The 20,041-nt window shown below is 36.6% G+C and overlaps 2 protein-coding genes across 2 annotated transcripts; one reads left to right on the top strand and one right to left on the bottom strand.

The window, feature by feature from the left end:
- Positions 1-360: 360 nt before the first annotated feature.
- Positions 361-14,355, bottom strand: LOC145894310 (nuclear pore complex protein Nup160-like). Its single transcript, XM_082982854.1, has 32 exons — positions 14,270-14,355; positions 14,064-14,210; positions 13,861-13,966; positions 13,174-13,277; positions 12,933-13,033; positions 12,423-12,621; positions 11,922-12,109; positions 11,558-11,627; positions 11,390-11,493; positions 10,844-11,062; positions 10,387-10,569; positions 9,816-9,983; positions 9,507-9,597; positions 8,918-9,080; positions 8,504-8,610; positions 8,262-8,404; positions 7,815-7,906; positions 7,181-7,387; positions 6,633-6,804; positions 5,980-6,108; positions 5,440-5,535; positions 5,070-5,171; positions 4,920-5,009; positions 4,347-4,458; positions 3,833-4,011; positions 3,594-3,651; positions 3,267-3,355; positions 2,686-2,828; positions 2,100-2,343; positions 1,771-1,896; positions 920-1,024; positions 361-536 (listed from the first exon to the last, which is right to left on the bottom strand). Exons 2-32 carry the CDS (start codon positions 14,170-14,172, stop codon positions 444-446), a joined length of 4,092 nt encoding a protein of 1,363 aa, XP_082838980.1. The 5' UTR covers positions 14,173-14,210; positions 14,270-14,355; the 3' UTR covers positions 361-443.
- Positions 14,356-14,833: 478 nt separating this feature from the next.
- On the top strand, positions 14,834-18,431 carry LOC145895837 (cytochrome P450 2B9-like). The gene is made up of 9 exons (XM_082984617.1): positions 14,834-15,379; positions 15,661-15,806; positions 16,046-16,148; positions 16,215-16,315; positions 16,374-16,495; positions 16,709-16,833; positions 17,261-17,405; positions 17,534-17,694; positions 18,114-18,431. The coding sequence occupies exons 1-9, from the start codon at positions 15,128-15,130 to the stop codon at positions 18,429-18,431; spliced, it is 1,473 nt and encodes a 490-aa protein (XP_082840743.1). The 5' UTR covers positions 14,834-15,127.
- The last annotated feature ends 1,610 nt before the right edge of the window (positions 18,432-20,041 follow it).

The raw sequence follows: 20,041 nt of genomic DNA, 5'->3' as shown, positions 1-20,041 counted from the left end.
CGAGGACAGACAATTTAGTGGCAACTGGCCAGCACGTCTGACCATTATTGAGACTCGTTGCGCCAGCATCATCAGGACGTATTTTGCCAGGATAGCAACCACCCTGCAGTGTTATCCTAACAAGTCTACCACAATCACATAAACGCTAAAATCTAGAAAAGGCATCTCCGAGTCTACAAAAAAAATACAAGAAGTACAAGCCGTTCCTATCTCACAGCATTACCTGCAAGTCTACCTTATTTAAGCAATCCGGCCGGACATAACTATACTAAACACAATATGGGAAGACATTTTCCTGCGTCCCGTCGGTTTAAATTAACGCACTGGAAACTATTGCAAGCAAGCACAACCGTCGAAAGTTTTTGTTTACTAGAAAATCACGTTAGACCGGCAGTGAAAATGACACACATTGATTTGTTTGAACTTCCAGATGGGACTCAGTTTCAACTCGCCATTCTAGCGTACAACATTGCTTCTGAAATTCTCTCAGCTTCTTGGAAGTAGTTTTCCAATTTGTCGCTTAACGATTCGTGCAACTTAAAAAACAAACAAAAAAACAGATGATTATATAGTATATAGCGGTGTCATATTTCCAACACGAAATTCGAAACCAACCAACTACGGAACAGTAATTTTAGTAGTTCTTTGACAAACCTGTTGTTTTTTTAGCAACAAGTTATAACATCTGCATCCTCAAACTATCACATAAATTTTCTCTAAGATGAAACATGATTTCATTTTGTTTCGTTAATCTTTACAGTAAACTCAATTACATTGACATTTACATCAAAGATAGACTTAGGACAACTTACAGCCATCAAAGAATGTAAACTCTTTGCATTCCCTCGTTTTGTGCAAAAAGAAGGTACTTTAAACAACAGAGACGCCAAACTCAACGTATAAACACCGTGTAACTTACTGCTTCGTATTTTTCCTGGAGTCTCATTTCGTCCAATATCTCCAGCAGTTGTTCAAACTCGTTGTAAGGTAACCACACCTGCCCACCCGTGCTTAAAAGTGTGTTCTGTATCAAAGGATAGACAATATTAGGCCACAAAACAGATCTACAGTAGTTGTGGATGATATTTTGTAATTGAAGAGTTTACAAATATTACCGAGGTCACAATTTACACGGATAATGATTTCTGTCACAGAAAGTTAGCATAAATTTTGAAGGTAAATCATGAATGTTCATGGGTGAAGCGTGGCAGCCAACTATGAACAAGGTTTCTGGTAAAATGTGTCTGGATCAGGAGTCACCAAACTGAGGTCCAGGGACCAGATTCGGTCCACAAGGCTGTTTATCTGGCCCCCATTTTGATATCCCAAAAGATAAAAAAGGGTATTTTAATTAATGTGTCCTTCCTGTGGAGGAAGCCTAGCTGAATAGCAGGCGAAACGGGATAAAAGTGTGCGTTTAATTGTGCCGTAAGGACAGATTAATTAAAATACAATATGCACTCAACAGCACCATACTATTGGTTAATCAAGGTGTTTAGATCGCACAATTACATAAAACTTGGTTTTAGTTGCTCGTCACTACATTTTAGGCATTTTAGTATTTAAACCCTTTTATATCTGGAAATTAGGAATAAGTGTTTTATAACCGCTTACAAGATACCATTATCGTCAAAATAATCTTGCATTTAACGGTTATCCTGAATCTGATGTCACGGTTCAAATATATATGATGGCTCCTTGCGAAACAGGTTGGGTGACTCGCACGTCTGGATAAACCAAAACCTAATTTATCAACTCAAAATGACCAACCTTTATAGCAAATTGATCCGGCACCACCCCAAGTACTGCGTCGATATAGTCAAGTGAAATGTTGGTTGCTTCCTCCAAGTAATCGTAGGAGATTAACATTCGAAGCAACTCCGGGCAGTTGAGCTTCTGTTAAATTAGATGAAACGTATTCTCAAATGACTCAATCGTATTTATAATTGATAATTTGTTTTGAGTACATAATGTAAAACATTGCTTTGATGGTTTGCAATCACAAGCTACACTGATGAGACATGAAATGCAGAATCAGAGTCAATGTCCCAACTTTGGTGGATAAACACCGCAATGCCATAATGTAGCACATACAGTACCTTATAAGCGGACAGGAACCATGCTGGTATGGTGAACCCATAGCCGAGTATGATTTTCAACACAGCTCTGTGGCGACTGCTTGCGTCATCTGGGGTCACGTGTAACTCTAAGTAGTCTCGGATCAGTCTCCATGCCATGTCGGACACGCTTGAGTGACCGTGGTCTAGCGCTGTCGCGCGGGCATTTTTGTTGATCCATTTCATTATTTGCGATTCGTCGTTTGAGTAAGATGCCTTCACACATCTGTTGATGAGTTTGAATTGTTTTACTTTTATTCGTTTGGTTTTCATATGGTATAAAATATATTTCACTAAAAGCATGTTCAGTGTTTTGTTCAAAAACAATCAATGTCAACAGATTTTAACCATGGAAAGTCAACTGCTTTGGGTTTCAAGTTTGGGTTATTCTAAAACACCAACTAAGGCGCCAGTCATGATTGTTGCACAACACAGAATGTTATTCCTTATTAGTTTAACCAGTGATCTTGTAACTAAACTACAGATGGAGCAATTTACGTTTCAAATACCAGACTATTGTTGAAAAATCGACCTCATTTCTCAGTCAAACCGAAAAAAGATACAGTACCTTGTCGCCAGCGACTCAAACACTGGGATATTGGATAGTTTAAACTTTGCGCAGAGCTGGAACGCGTGGTCATAATGCGCATTGTGATTCAACAACGAAAGGGTTTCAGCTGCACTCATTGCTGGACCGATTGCGGATTTATTCTGTAAAAAACGTAAAAATTGAGTGTTGTTGTGTCTTGGCTGAGTAGGCATAGTATACCGTGGTTTAAAACAGTAGACCGATGAGATCTCATGAACACTGTTAGCAAATTGTATTTTTCTATTTTTCTGAAAGTTTTTTTGACAAATCTTAGTTATATTTTTCACTAAATCGTGGCTTAACGTATACGATAAATGTAGAGACGTACGATAAATGTGTCTTGCCAAACTATAGGGGTAGTAACACTGTACACAGATGAAACCTCATAAACAGTGGCAGCAAATTGTATTTAGTTATACTTCAAAAGTTTCAATATATTTTTCACTAAATCGTGGCTTAACGTACAATAAATGTAGGCGCCCGCGTTAATTACAACCTCGTGATGAAGGTACAACGTACAAAAACATTTAAGACTACTTGGTTAAATAAACAACTTCAACCTTGCTCTGGTTGGCGATCTCAATCTTCATCTCAACGAGGAGAGTTTCCTTCTGTATATCAACCAACTCTTTTATCACAACTTTCCTCCCTAGCAGGAAAATCATAAGATAACCATTGTTGAGTCCTTGTGATAATTTTACTTGACACAAACAAATAATATTTACATTTACAATCCTAATTAAAATTGTACAAGGTAACTGAAATAACTTTGCATGTTAAGCTGCGAGATGAGGGCGTCGAGACATTGAGATTAAATTAAATAGTCTTTGATTCAAATAAAATCAGTGATAGCTTTGTAAGGAAATACTGAACGTAATCTTACTTACCTCTCATGGGTTCTAAAATCTCGCCGTCCGAGTTGCGCTTGGGGGACTTCACCAACTCCTGCCAAAGAACACACAAAACATTTGTTGCATGTATTTACATCATAACCATTTTTTGCCGATTTCTTGTCAATTTGCTTTGGAACGCACGTTTAGTTTTGGAATAAAGAAGGCTAACAAAAATATTTATAATTAAATGCTTATATTTGATTTATGTAAGTGAAATGTTTTGGTACGTTTACCTCGTGGCGAGCTTGCACTGTGACTGGGTGAACGATCCACCGATAATCGGAATTCACCAATTGCAAGCACGTTACCGTGGCAACCAAACACACGTGCTGTTGCTTGAGTGACGTCACGGAATTGGCGGCGGACGAATCCACGCTCAATCTCCACGCTTGCTCGTACATTGTACTGGCAGCTATAACAAAAAACACGTAAGGTTTATTACAAAAAGTGATTACTATAGGACTGACCTAGGTTATTGCGCAATCATCCAATATACTGGTTTACAGAATTTATATATTTCGCCTATAAGGCATCATCAGTTTTTAACTAAATAGAACATATCCTGCAGCAGTTGATGATTGCGCAATAAACTAAGTCAGTTCTAGTAATCACTTTATGCAAGAATTTTAGTACAACGATCCCAAGACCAATGAAAGTTGTCAGTAGGAGATCTATCCGTGACGTTTAAGATTTTTTGATCCCTTTAAACTGCCCTTTGGCTTTTTTACGCTGCAAATAAGTAACCACCTTTCCTGTAGTTTCTTCTGTTGACGTGAAAAGAGAAGAGCAGGTCGTAATATTTGTGTTTGGTCGAGTAAAGGTCGCAACTCCTGGCACGATGTTCTAATATGTTGACGAGCTATAAACGAATGAAACATGTTTTCAAGAATTCAATGAGACAAAAAGAAGTTAATCAGAATCTTTCTTTTGGCACATAAGTTTCTAAAGTGTTTATTTGAAACCGACGTTTCGTCTGCCATCCGGCGCGACTTATCATAATCCTGAGGAACGATTCTGATTAATTAGTATGCTTGGCAGCAAAAATAGCAGTACAAAAAGAAGTTGTTTGCAGCACTGGAGAAGTCGTTGACCATACCCTAATTACTGCAAACTGATCCTCAGAAATGAGCGTTTGTTTATTTTGTGCTTATATAAATATTGTTTATAAAACAAAAAACAAAGCGTAAACATTTTGTATTGTGGATCCCTAACATAAAGCACAACATTAAAAAACAAAATGCACACGGAAATAAACTTTACGGACACAATAATCCGTACCAACAGAGTGCTTACAGGTAAGTTAATCATATTAAAACTTACGTCGTCCAACATGTCCCCGTATGGATATTCAACCAACGTTTTGTATTCTCTCCTCTCACATAAAGCTACGACCATGGCACGAAGGCAGTCCTGTCAAGAAACCAAGTGAGATAAGATGAAAAAACTGCATTTTATTCAAACTTTTCGTACCTTTCTGTGTTCTGGGTCGGGATTGGTGACAATCGCGGCGTAGGCGTCGTCATGGCGACGGAGTTCCAGACAGTGGCTGAAGACGCTTGAGCATAAGATTGGCTGCGGGGGAAAGGTTTTAAGTTAGTAAATGTTTACTGAGATGACGAATGTGAAAATACATGAAAAATTTATGTTTAATTCTGTTACTTCGGAAATGAGTCATTAAAGTGCAAAGTTACAAAAACGTGGGAAATGTGTGTTAGATACTCAACACGACTGACAAACTGGTCCAGTTTATTACGGTAAACTGAAACTTAAACCTTACAGGAGTCAAGTCTACACATTACCAATACACATTACAAACACAACAGCACAAACCACAGCTTACCAAATTGCTATCTCCGCCGGCCGCTTTCCCTATTGCATGTTTTGCTAAAATAACACAGGGTTCACTTAAGCCAAGTCCCTCAAATATTTGCAGCACCTGCGTTATATGAAATATAGCATGTTTTTTTTACATCGAATTTTTGCCACCTGGAAACTTCAAACAAAATCCAGTTCGTAAAAAAGTGTCGATTTCCATTCAAGTCATAGAAATCTTAATGCAGTGTTTCCCAACCGGTGGTACGCGGCGGCATTCCAGGTGGTACGCGAGCACCGTACCGTAATTTGCGGATACAGTTCGAATTTAAAAAATCGTCAGTGATCTTAAAATGTTTGTTACTTCATGCCCTATGTTACTTTGTAACAATCAACTAGGTGGTACGCGTCGAAATTGTTTTACCTCCAAGTGGTACGTAACCACAGAAAGGTTGGGAATCACTGCTTTATATAATAACCTGGAAGAACGAGCAAAAATTTTATGACAAGCAATACAGAACGTAAAGAGTGGAAGCCACAAAAACACAACTTGGTGCAATTTATTTACCTTTGTGTAATACAGAACTTCTAGTTGACTTGGAGTGTGTAGTGTTTTATCCTCTACCTGAAGCACTCGGTTTATCAAAACTTCTTCCTTGCTTGCTTTACCTCCGGCTTGAATGAAGAACTCCACGGCCTGGGTGAAAAAATTACCAAAAAAATTTATAACGCAAACTTAACTCAAATAAGATCATCCAAATTTATTAATTTTTATTAAAATTGCTTTTTACGCAAGCTGACTGAACTGCATTACATATATTCTATGAAGCACTGATTTTCGAAAAACAAGAAAAACGTCCATAGTTGCTGTTCGTAGTTATGATTTTGGACAGTTAAATTCAAATAAAGTCTTTCGTTCATTTATTGTCCCTTTAGCATGAGTTTAAACAGTATTGTAGCGTAACCAGGATTCCTCAGCAATAATCGGATACGAATTATTGGAAACCAAAATTTAAAAATCGGAACTAATACTTGCAAATGGGAGTATTATTGACGTGTATTTGTGTTGAAAAACATTGCAGATGCAATTGAAACGTTTGAAAATAAAGTTTGCATCATCTATGCAAAGGGGTATAGTTTGTCCTAAAGCTATACAAAGCCATGCCTGTTTCTAAATCGAAAGTTGTTGGAATTGTTTATCTCTGCACACAATTTTCCTACCTTCTCGTATTGGCCGGTGTGCAAGTAGCAATGGGCAAGTAAGTACAGGTTGTACACAGGACAGAAGTCGCACCATGAGTTGAGTTCACGTTCAATGTAACGATGCAGTCTGGAAAACTGGCCTTTGGACAACAGGAACTCGGGGAAAGACAAAGTGGGACCAAGCGGCCACCTGAAAACGGTGGAAACATAAAGTGAAACTTTTTGTAAAATTTTTTTTTTTTTTTTTAAATTGATGATCACGTTAACAACTATCTTAACCAATTTCAACATATTTGTAGTCACGGACTCCTTTTGTGAAATCAACATATCTGTGAACCAATCAGTAAATTCAACTGGGTGTCTTGTAGCGAACTAAACAATCCCATGGACCCCTTGGGTTCCATAAACCCCTAGCTGGGAGTAAATGACCTCGACTGTTGCCATGCATTAGCAGAAACATACGTTTAATCTAAACAACTTAAATAAAAGGAAAAGCAAGAGAAACAGGTAGAATTCTTTGTGTGTGCAACACTAAGCTACAGCAGAGTAAAACAAGCACAACTTACAAAAGTTGGACAACAGCAGCAGTTGCGTGCGCGACTAGCATAGGATTAAATCCGGCCGTTTCGTCGAAATCCTGACACGAGCTTCTTACAATACTTTCTACGAGACGCCCTCCATCGGTGCTGAGAAAGTATTCCAGCAAACCGCTTGTGGGCGCTTCGGAGTCGCCTGTGACATCGTGCATTGTGAGCGTCTGCATGGTGCTCTCTCTGACAAGAAACAACTATTTGCTAATGTAAAGTATCTGAAGTACCGTATATACTCCATTGTAAGCCGCGGCTTATAAGGTATTTTACCCTACCGTTTGTGCGACTCACAATTGAGGGCGGCTTATATTTTGTAATGTGACGCCGATATTTTGTGTGCGGCTGTGTTTCAATAAAATTCACTTTTAACTCGATCCTTCGTTTCAATACGGTTTATCGCACAAGGTTGTCAGCGTATCTGACAATTTTGAACGACATATTTGTTGTTGTAAGGCACCTAAGTTTGCTTTTAGCATTTACGTGCGGCTTACTATGGAGGTCGTACGGTGTACGTTAATTGTATTTGAATGGGCCATAGAAAAAAATAAGATATGACAAAGGTAGTTTTGGATAATATGGAATTTTGGAATAGAAAATTGACATGACTTACAAAGAAGACTGGGACACATGCTCCGCTCTTTCTGTTACTGCCCACCAGATGGCAGTGTAGGCTTGCACAAATACTGATATCCTGGCCGGAGACTGAATATATAAAAATATTAAACAATTTGATAAATTTCGCACTACCAGATGAAAAAGGTGTTTTCAGTAAACACAAACAGCTTCATCATTACTACTTAGTTTTTCTTTTGTAAAATACACACATTTTCCGATGATCCTGTGGTAGTGCAATATTGAAACGTTAAGAATATAACTGTTACTGTAATTTCCAATGTCATGTTAAGAGATAAGATAATCTTTGGCTCAGTAAAAAAGATTTTAAAATAACAACATCCAAGACCTTATAGGTGGAAGCAGTTGGCCATCTGTATGCAGCTTACAAAATACATAGTTTGGTTCAAACGAATTTGTGCATTCAAGTTAACCATGTATTTACCATATTTTGCTGTTCGTCTTCAAGTACTGCAAAAACGAGAAGCAAGAGAGAAAGGTGAAGTCGATCTCCCACATAGCGCTGCACTGCTCGGGATAAAATCTCCAGACTCCCTTCACTGCCGAGCATTGTACAGTTTTCCACTTCTGTAAAAACACTTTAAAGTTTAAACAAAGTTAAAAACATTGACATATACACTACTATGGTTAAAGTTATTAAAAAGTCTAACAGTAAAATATGAATACCAAATTCGTAATCTAATGCAGATGGTTGTAAGCACGTGATAAGCATGTGAGTGGCTGATGCAATATCACCAATACGGTCAACTCCATCTTGATAATCATAACTTTCACTGCAAAACAAAGCATTAACTATTATGTTGTTTTTTTGTCTCGTTAAGCTTGGTTTGAAATTTAAATGCATTAATTTGGGATGCTTTCATTTACACTCCATAATTATGTACATGTTTGATGACCATACTGACTAAATGTTTTGTTTTCAAAATTGTTTTGTGCTGCATTAAGTCCTTATTACAATTTTACACTAACACTAACTATCAAAGTCACAAAGAGCAACAAACCACATCATGCTATGGATAAAACTGCACTAAATATCCGTCCTATTACAAGAGTAATTAAATATCCGGAAAGTATTAAAACCTGGTTAACTCCTTGACGTAGCTGAGATTTTCACAAACTGCCTCCACAGGATTGCTGCTGCTTTCCAGAGATTGGACGAGAGATTCAAAATATTCAGGCCCAAGGAGACAGGAGAGAAGGTCAAGCGAAGAAAGAAGTTTTGACAAATCATCAAAATTCACCTCTTTGAAGAAAATATTGCAATGATTATTTGCAGACAGTGCTTATGGTTGAGGTTTTTTGAATGTTTTCATGCCACCAACAACAAATTCTAAAATATATATACATCAGACCAAACTTGATACTAAATAAAAAAATTACCAGATAAATATACACATCACACAACAAGGAAAGCCTTATGATAAATAACTTGAAATTTTTACATTTAAGATATAAAAATCAACCTAATAAAATTATTTGGCAGTTGCAAAGTTTACAAGCAATGCCACTTTCTCTAAACATTCACACATATCACCAACCTGTTTGTGAATTTATGCAGTGTATTTATATATATTATAAAAAATCAAAACTGCTATGTACAAAACCCAGCCACAAGTATTTTCATACTACAATACTAGTAATGCAAGCATGTTAATATTCCTATACAAACCATCGGGAAGAATTGATTGAAATATGCCTGGGTCTGCACCCCTGCAAACAGCCTCCAATGATGAAACTGGGACAAGATGTGATACATGGTTCTAGAAACAGAAAACACACAAGATTAACATCGAAAACAGTGCACTGTTTTAACTGTTAGCGGAACTATCAGTATCCCTAGAAATACAAAGATTTTTTGCTTGGGGGATAGGTAAAATACCTATGCATCACATTGTATATGTTTACACAAAATTGAATTTGAAGAAAATTAATTGTTTGTGTTCATAAATTCAGGAATGAAGTCCAAAAACTACTTCACCTTCTTGATAACTGAAACATTTCCATCGGCGGTGACAAGCAAACCACTAGGTTTGGATAGAAAGCGATCATACTGCACACAAGAGCTATAGAACTTCTGCCATGCATTCACTTGAGCATCAGCAAGTAATTCAGCATTAATTCCTTCATCAGGTAAAAGCATGTTCACCTGCGGAATTGTATTTGGTTAAACACCTTGTAGTCAATGACTTGCCTAACACCATATTTCTTTAAGTGTGAGTTGGGGAACATTCGGGTTGTATATGTAGCTTGAGGGTCATGGAATGTAAAGGTTTAAAGGCACAAGTTTGCATTTCACGCTGTCACCACTTCGCTAGGGGTCATATCACATGAAATTTTTGGTGTAACTAAGGTTGGACAAAAAAAGATTTAGGTCACACAAACAATAACTATGCTTAACGTGTGTTTGCAACAAATCAGGAATTTTACAAAGACTTTATAGCAAAATATTTTATATACAGGAAAGATTAATGTATACTTCAACATCTCACTTTAAAAAATATAAAAAACAACAACATCTTTTAAATATAAGCATAAAACAAAAGTCAAACCTCTTGTTCAACATATGAAATAACTTTTTCCTTTAAAAGCTTGATTGACATATTTCTTGTGCTCACTGCTGCCTTCTGGTGGATAGCAAGGGCCTTTAATATTGCTGCTGGGGTAAACTTATTCATATGAAACAACTGCTTCAGATAAGCTTCTCGGACAGTCAGGTGGGCTGGAACAGCGACCTAACAATAAAAAAAATATACCATAATAATTATTTCAAAAAAATTTCATATCATAAGATGAAAAAATTTAATCAATAGCTGGCAATTTTCCTCGAAACACAAGCACCACCAGAATGTCCTTAAGCTTAAAAGTCAATTCCTATAGGAATTTTCCCATGAAAGCATAAAAATATCTTTTCAAAAAGTTTAATCTCAAAAAGATGCCCAGCCCTTGCACATAAACCAACGCTAATATGAAATGCATTAAAAATACAACAAAGAAAATTGACTTTACATCACTCAATGGGGGCGAACTCAATGCGACTTCATGCCAAATAGCTCTGTCCATTTCATACACTGACAATGACATCTGATCATCTGTGTCGAGCAACAGCGCCCACAAGTGGTTATCAGCGTTGACCCTAAAATCAATCAACCGTGACTGAACTGCTGCCGCATCAGGATTGAAATGGATTGTGGAAATATGTTCTAATTCTGATACATCCTGGTTGCCCTGCAAAAAATAGGCAATGAACTTGGATAGTCCTTTTTCTTTGGCTTACATAATATTAGATAAGGATACAAGTTATGATTCCTTGAAAACATGTCATTTTATTCATTTTCTTGCCCACGCTGACAATAAGATTAAACGCAATACAGGTATTTTGATTTAGGTTCTTGTCTGATTTTGGATAATGTAGGCTACACAATGACAGGTCAAATAAACAAATATACCTGTTGGAACAGGAACACAAACCAATTGAATCTTTTTTATTTAATTTAATTCCTTAATCCAGGTTTAACAACTTACAAAGTAAAACAAAAATTTACATCACTTTACCTTGAAAATAAAAAACCTTGGGGTTGGATCGAATCCAAAGTACACGGAAATCGTCCAATCTTCATAAGCTTCGTTGTAAGTTACGCAGATCTTGTGACTGCCACCTGGGAATAACCACAATGAAAGTGGGTTAATTTAAAATACTACAATATAACAAATAATATTTACTTCCATCCGGTGAAGGTTGATCATCTGACAGATAAGGTTTTAAGTCAAATTGTGACACACAGTCTGAAGTCTGCGGTATAAAAAAGTTTGCATTGAATATATAGTTTAAACACACATGGAGGTTCAAATTGTCAAAAATTAACATAAAAAGTTTTACTATTTGGGATATACATAAGTATCATTTGAGTGGCAGATTTCAGACTCCAAACCTTACAAAGAACATTTTTTTAGTCTTAGCATGTAGAAAAACTGTTACAAGCGTACAGTATAAAACACACACCACTTGTCAGCTAAAGAATTTAGAAGTAAAATATTTTTGTATTTTGAAAGTTGTAGTAAATACATATTTGTAATAGATGCTAACCTTACATGACCACACTCTAAGCTTATGGTCTTGGCAGATCCCAATAACTTTTGGGTTTCCAGAATTCATACAGACTAAACTTAGGCCACTTGGTGTCTCCTCTGAGCCGCTGCCTGCCCAAGGATTAATTCCCGACCACAAACGTGACATACGTGATGCACGGTTCATCTGTAGCATCGTGGCTTGCCCTGACAATTAAACAAACTTTAAATAAGATGTATATACTGGTAAAACATAGGTGTGTAAATATGAAATGTTGTCTACATACAAAGATATTCAGTACACCAGTCTTATATCAGCCAATGCGTGATCTTTGTTAAAGATTGTTTTCAAAAAGTTGCAAATATAGTTTAGCATATTAGATGTTAGTGTAGAATATACCATTTGTGTACAGAGGAAAGCAACATACAACATGATCATTTAAAACTAATTTATTTTCACATTTTGTAAATATTTTTTTACAGACTTTGTCAACGACAAACGCAAAACTTCTTCACTAACCCTTATTCGGCATTTTGACAATTGAAATATTTCCACTTGAGTTAACAAGTGTAAAGATGGCACCAGTGTGTTGTTTTGTTGCATTGTTTCCTGTGATGGCAGCTGACATAGTGCTGAAGTGTTCAGGTTGCGCAAAATAAAAGTTACTATTTGCATCTTCAAAGTTACTTGAGGAAAGCCCTTGAAGCATTGATCTATCCTATAGGGACAAAGATGATCATTTTTAAGTTTTTATCAATTTGATAGCAACACAACTTTGGAAAGGAGGTGCTTTGCAAAACTTTCTATTTCTAACAGATCTATTGAACGCATCACTCACGTAAAAAATGCGAACAGAATATTCAGTAAATAAGTGAGAGGTATTGCAAAAGGCTATCTATGAAGAAATGGCATTAAAATTATTCTGTTAAAATGAGGTTGAACAACAAAAAAGTTTGGGAAGTTCTGTTGTATATACAGAATAGTGTTCCATTTTGATTTTAATATATATATATATACATATCTATGTACCTTATTTCTTAGATGAGGAGCAGCGAGGGTCAGTCGATGTGCAGCGTGCAATGTGGCAAAGAGAACAACGACTTGACCACCATTGTAAAAAACTCGTACTCCTAAATGCATTCGAATTCCATTTTACACAAAATTTGATAATTTATATGAATGAATGAATGCTAAGAAAATGCACATTTCACAAGGATGAACACATAATAACAAATAAACAATTTCTCAAATAATAAAAAGCATGTCCAACCTGGCAAAAGTTTTGAGTTTTGAAATATAATTTCATAGTGGTTGTGACGCAGGTCACCATGAAATGAATATTCAAACAAATCCAAGACATTTGCATGGGTTCGCCTAAAAATAACAATGCAAAAATATAAACTTTAATATGAACAAATACTTTATGGGGACATTAGGGATGGGCAATTCAGAATAGCGAATCCAAAGGATTCAAATCTTAAACTATCCGAATTCAAATTGTCTTCAAACCGAATAATTGGTTGCGTTATTTACCTTCTATTTCTGTATTTGCGCATGCGACGGTGTTAAAAAATTAATGTAAGCCGTCCGTAAATGTTAAAGGCAAACTTTGGTGCCCTACTATAATTGTCAACAAATCTGTCGTTTAAAATTGTCAGGTAAACTGATAACTGTGTTTGATAAAAAACGTATTGATACGACAGAGCGAGTTAAAGGTGAATTTCATTAAAACTCAGAACCGCAGAAAAAATATCAGCATGTTGTGCTGCAGTGTACAAGATAAAACAAAAACAGAATAGGATTCGGTATTCTGGATTCGATTTAACTATTCTAGAATGTTCTAGATTTCTGTATTGCCCATCCCTAGGGGACATACAATTGTCGCAGGGTAGGCTATTTAACATTGCTCGATATAACTTAACATATAAATAACACAGGTTTTTATAACAAAATATACCAATATAGGGTCCGTGTAATACTGGTGTTCAGAACAGGAATTTCTTGTCCACCACCAGAGTCTGGAAAGGAGCAACTATCTGACAGTCTGTGGTCCTCTGGATCGCCTAAACAAAACACTTACTATTACTAAATTTACAAGGTAAACAAGATGTATTTTACAGACAATATTCAATGAAATACAAAATGCTAAACGTGTTTTACCTTCACTGACAAATATTTCGCTTGTTCTTTTCGTCAATGACTTCGAGGAATGAACGGGAACCTCCAAATAGAGAAGTTTAACATTCTTTTTCGCATCCATGAAGGCCATTTTTTGCAGGCCTTGGTTCACAAACAATTTACTACAGCCTGCAAAGTATATAAACGAGTATCAAATGGGAAAACTCAACAAATACAAAATATCTTACAAAACGAAAGTTCGTATTATCCGTCATCACGTAAAATGTTTGCCAAACTTGATTGAACAAGTCGGCATTGGCGCCTTCGTGTTGCCTTGTCGGATTTTTAGGGTTTCGGTCATGGATCCCTAAAGTGAACTTCACAAAGCAACGGAACAAAACACCTGTAAAATACGCCTGCATCAAACAACACAATTTGTCCAATTTTTGATAATAAAATGATTAGTATACTCACGTACTACGTAGAGCAAAACACGATTCGTAACTTTCCCAACGACGGTTTTGAACAATGCTTGTTTATTGGTTATGATGGGTGATATTTGAAATGTAAATTGCATTACACCACAACAGATTCAGAAACGAATTTAACAAACGGTATGATCGAAAGTACAATATTCTGACTTTACCCCACGAAATCAGAGTCATTTACCCTCACTGCATTTATTTGATTTTGTAGATTTTTGATAGGGAATTTCCCGTGTTGAATTCTTGCAGTTAACGTAAACAACAACACAAAAAGAATCTTTGTGTTTGGACCAGACAATGTAATCAGTAATAGTTTATGTACACTTCGCTTGAATAACTTCAACGATCAAAAGCAATACTGATACAGCAGATTACTCACCCGGATCGCTTTTAACAATTTTTTGAAACATCATAATTTCCTGTATGCACGGCTGCAGCTGCTGTGGTTTAGTGTGCGACCAGAAGGATGTTAGTTCACAAAAGAAATCGCCAGTTAACAAAACTTTGGCGAAAGTGTGCATGCTCTGCACGGAACAATGCCTCACTTGTTTCAACGCAAAATATAAGTAGACAAATGTAGGCTATATTGCATTACTTACATTTATAGAATATCGATATAGCATGTTCAATTACACATTTTTGCTTCTTCTACTTTTGCTTTGTCTGCTGTTCTATTTCTGGTGGAAAAAACCACATCCTAAATTCCCACCAGGACCCCGGGGACTGCCTATAGTTGGGGTACTTCCATTTGTGAAAGGAAACTTGCATAGCAAAATAAAGGAATGGAGTGACCGATGGTACACCCCGATAATGTCAGCCCGACTTGGAAGAGAGGATGTTGTTTTTCTGAATGATACCAACTCTATTTACAAAGTAAGTGCTGATACTCAGTTACTTACACACTGGCTTACATGCGTTAAACATGTTTGACTTGTAAATTAGAGAATAGCCAGAAAGAATAAACTAAATGGCCCATAATGTTTTACTGATGATTGCTTAAGTTTTTGTTGAAACATGTCATGACATTGATTTCTTTGGGCCTGGCTGTTTATTCTCAGAGCATTGTTGGTTTCCAGCAATAATCTGCCAATCAGCTTGTTTGGGGCAGTCTAGCCCTGTTGTCCATTTGTGATATTATGTATATATGCATCCAGGTATTTGTTAAACATTCATTATCTTCTTCTGGGCGTCCCTTGGAAGGCTTTTTCAATGAAGTGGATGGAAATTATGGAATTACATCAAAGAATTACAGCGAAGAGTTTAAAATACAGAAAAACTTTGGATTTAAATCATTAAAAGGGTGCATTGTATTTTATCAATTCCATTTTTGCTTTCGAAGTTGACAGATATAAAATAATTAAGGTCGGATGATGTCCCAAACTTAATTTTGCTGCTAAAATACTTAAATAACATGTAAAAAAAATTAAGATCCAGTACTTCCTTACTACTATAATGTTTAAAATTTAAGCATTGAGTATTTATATTTAATGAATAAAGTATTAAAAAGTAAAACATTGCAACACTTACATCTTTTTGTAGAAACTTGTTTGGTGGAAAATCAATGTATGAGGCTGTCAATGAAGAGGCAAATTTATTCATGGAGTTTCTTAAGACAAAAGTTGGAACCCCAATCAACTTAGATGTTAGTATCCCACATTCTCTTGTTGAATGGCAATAGAAGATACTAATCTGTGATTGTTATATCCAGGTTTATTTCAAACAGTTTACAAGTAATGTTGTGGCCAGGTTTGTGTTCAGCATGAGGTTCCAATATGATGATGAATCAGAGACCAACATTACAACTTTAATGTAACATTCACTCTCAATTTCAAAAATTTTATATTTTTAAAGATGGTTCTTTGTTTAGGGAGAAAAGTAACCAACAAGATAGGATCCTTTTGCTCTGTGTGTTTTTCAATGCATTTCGGCACTTCCCTCCATTTTCAACAGTATGCAAAAAGTACATGAAAATGCAGCAGGATGTGTATGGTAAGTAACACATGCAGGACATTTCCTGGACTTTATATTTTTCTTATGACACAATTACGCTTTCTCAGAGTAATGACATGTTCCCCTTTTTTGGAGGTGAGGTTATTAATTCTCATATCTAACATGAATATATCGAGCACTTTACTGATACCTATCACTTGATTTTGCTGGCAACCATTTTTCATGTCTTATTTGTTTATTTTTTTATTTTAGATGCATTTGTACAAATTATTGAGGACCACCAGTCCCATTTCAACCCAGATCATCGAAAAGATTTTATTGATGAGTTTCTTCATCAACAAGGGCAAGAACAAACAAAGAAAAATAATAGCTTTACAGTATGTGTTTTCTAACTGGTGTTGTAGCCTCAACTAGCGTTTTTATTGTTTACAATTACTCTATGTCATTCCTGTTTGCTCTTCCTGTTGTCTGTATAGGGTCATGACAGCTACGTGCTGTGTTCATACATCATTGAATGTTCATGTTTCTGGAATAATTAAGGTTGAAAAGCTTAATTGAATCAACTGTTTTTAAGAGAATCCAGTTTACTATATACTGCACACGTTTCTAAATACAACTTTTCCCAGTTCGGACAAACTTTTATCGTCCATGTTCAATACAATGCCTACATAAAAAACGTTGAAATCATCTAGCCTATGACTCCCATATATTCATTGCTGAAATGCTCTTGACATGCATACGCTGATTAATCAATAAACATTACAAATATTTACACTTTATCGATGGAGATGAAAATGTTTTTAGTTGAAACAACTCATCATGTATTGTCGAAGTTTGTTTATCGCTGGCACCGAAACCACAGCCGCCACTCTGTCCTGGGGCATTCTTTCCCTTCTTCACAATCCCCATCTTGATGAGGACATGGCAAGGGAGATTGCTGCCTGTCTTGGTAAAATTTTTTTCATTTATTTCCTTTTTTATTTTTTGTTTCAATAAATTCCTTTTCTCTCGACCTTATCACGTGGCTGTGACGTTCAGTTGCTGTGGTAACGAATCTCCAATATATTTTATTGACAGGTAACAATGATGTAAGCGCGTCGATGAAATGGGAAATGCCTCACTTGAATTCATTCATGAACGAAGTTCTTCGCTATCGCCCGAGTGGGCCGTTCAGTGTTCCTCATAAAACAAACGAAACGATTGAAGTCGATGGTTACGTCATTCCGAAAAACACAACTGTATGTTGTTGTTAGTTACTCATTGTTACTAAAAAACAACCAGTGCAATTTGGTAAACTATTCTCATAGGTCAAAGCATTCCAGTGTTTTTGATTCATTGGTTTTTTTTTATTATTCTAAAATTAAAAGTTTATTAAAATGATCTGATATGGCTGCACTGAAAAAACATGGTTGGTCAATGACCGTGTCGGTATCTGAAAAGTCGTTTAGTACTATTTTCACACTAATGGTAGAGTAAATTCGACGTAAGTTTGTACATTAGTTAGTTATGAGACGATCTGGTGTTGTGCTTCTCAGTTGGTTTTGTCGCGGAAAAATCGGTACTGGATTGCAGGCATACATTCTGTAGCATCGTTTTTTACAACATTACTGAACAAGTTTAAGTCATAGTTTTTATTGACAGTTCTGCATTTTTGCAGGTATTTTCAAACATTTTCGCCGCACACCACGACGCCACCACGTGGTCAGATCCGGAGGTTTTCCGTCCGGGTCGATTCCTGCGCGACGACGGCAGTTTTGATCATCGTAAAACAATATCCTCATTCGGAATCGGTCCCCGTTCATGTGTTGGAGAACAACTCGCTAGACTTGAACTGCTTGTGGTTTTCTCTAAACTTTTTCATTCTTTTGTTATAACAGCTCCCCACGACCAGTCTCTGCCTTCGCTTGATGAATCCTACACAACTTTGTTTTATTCTCCCAAAGCCTTTAATGTGGTATTGAGCAAACGAGATTAATAAATGTCATTTTTGGGAATTATGTTTGCATTTCTAAAAGGGTAGTCCCATTACCAACCAATACCGTCATAAGTACAAACTTGCGTCGAATTTACTCAAAATAGTACTAAGCGACCTTGACCAAATAAGCCAGAATTGTTTCTAATTGGGACACAGACACGGTCATTGACCAACTACCCCTCTGCTTTTCCCGGCGCTGTTTCGTTTCAATTATTTAAAGCGTTGTTTTACGATTCATACGCACAGCTTTAGAAACACAATGTATTGTTTACCCTGTTCTATTGCAGTATGGCCTGTTGACTTGCACTAAACCACACAAAGGTAATTAGCGGTTGATTCTTTAACCCAAAAGCCTCACAAGAAAAAAACACACAAAACGCGCGCTAATGAGGTGGCGAATGTGTCACACGATAAATACAAATACGCTCGTTTTTATGCGATGTAATGTTCTACCACTCGTACTGCATTTTGCAACTTACGAAAGAATTTATGCGACTTGCAAGTTCACTGTCCAACACCAAAAAGAAGCTATGATTTGTATTGGTATCAGATCCCCGTTGTTTTGCGCATCCTACACACTGCAACGAAAGGGGCTTACGGTTATATTTAGGCTAACTACATAACATATAGTCCTTAATCATGCATGATTCATTTTGAAACCGTGGTTTACAGAGAACTTTATTGGCACAAACAAATTCGGACATCAACAGTGGGCTAAATTTTTATCAAAAAATCATTGATCCTTCGCATGAAAACGAGCCTATTAAAGCTTTAATATGGTCTGTATCCCGCAACAGAAAAGTTTCAGCCGAATGTTTGTGAACTGTGGACCGAAACGTGGCACAGTGTAAGTCGTTAATAGCTAGTGAAGCGTTGAATAAACTTGGCGACATGCTGCAAATCATAATGGCCATATAACAACATATTTGCCAGCGCCACTTACCCAGTAATGCACGGCTCCTTTATAATTACAATGGCTAACGGGCGACTGGCATCACACCTGGCCTGTAATTGAGTTATATGTGATAGCTGAGATTGCTCTTTATTCAAAATAACCTCGTAACGCGGCGTTGTCGCACTCCAAGCACGAAAACCTGGTGGTTCGAGTCGGAAAAAGAAATCGTCCACATACTGATTCAGACCGACAGTTCCGAGCACTTTATCCATGCATTAAAAAACACGTAATATCACAGGGGAGGCATTCCAGGAAACCAAATACATATGATACCTGCATCTAATGTGACGGTGACATTACAATGTTATATTTGAAGAAATTAATGGTTGTAGTGTAAGATCAAACTTTTTTCTGAACCGAGCTGATTAGGTCATCAGGGTTTGTGACACAACTACATCGGAAAATATATCACGAAATCAATTTTGCGGTCACGACATTGCGGAGAAACAAACAGTTTATTTGAGTTTATTATTAAGTATTTGTAGTCGGCATAACAGCTACATTTTCTTGTATCGCGGTTGCGACCTCATAAACGCCTGTTTATTTTTTTGTTAATTTTTTTGTTGGATTGTTGGGATAAAGAATCAACCCCTTTTGGTTCATTTGTTGATTTGTTGAACCTTTGTACAGTTTAACGTAAATCAACAGGCCATAT

This window comes from Ascidia mentula, chromosome 3 (assembly GCF_947561715.1).
Source record: "Ascidia mentula chromosome 3, kaAscMent1.1, whole genome shotgun sequence".
Taxonomy (NCBI): Eukaryota; Metazoa; Chordata; class Ascidiacea; order Phlebobranchia; family Ascidiidae; genus Ascidia; species Ascidia mentula.
The sequence above is the reverse complement of the archived record's forward strand: the minus strand, read 5'-3'. Positions and strand labels throughout refer to the sequence as shown.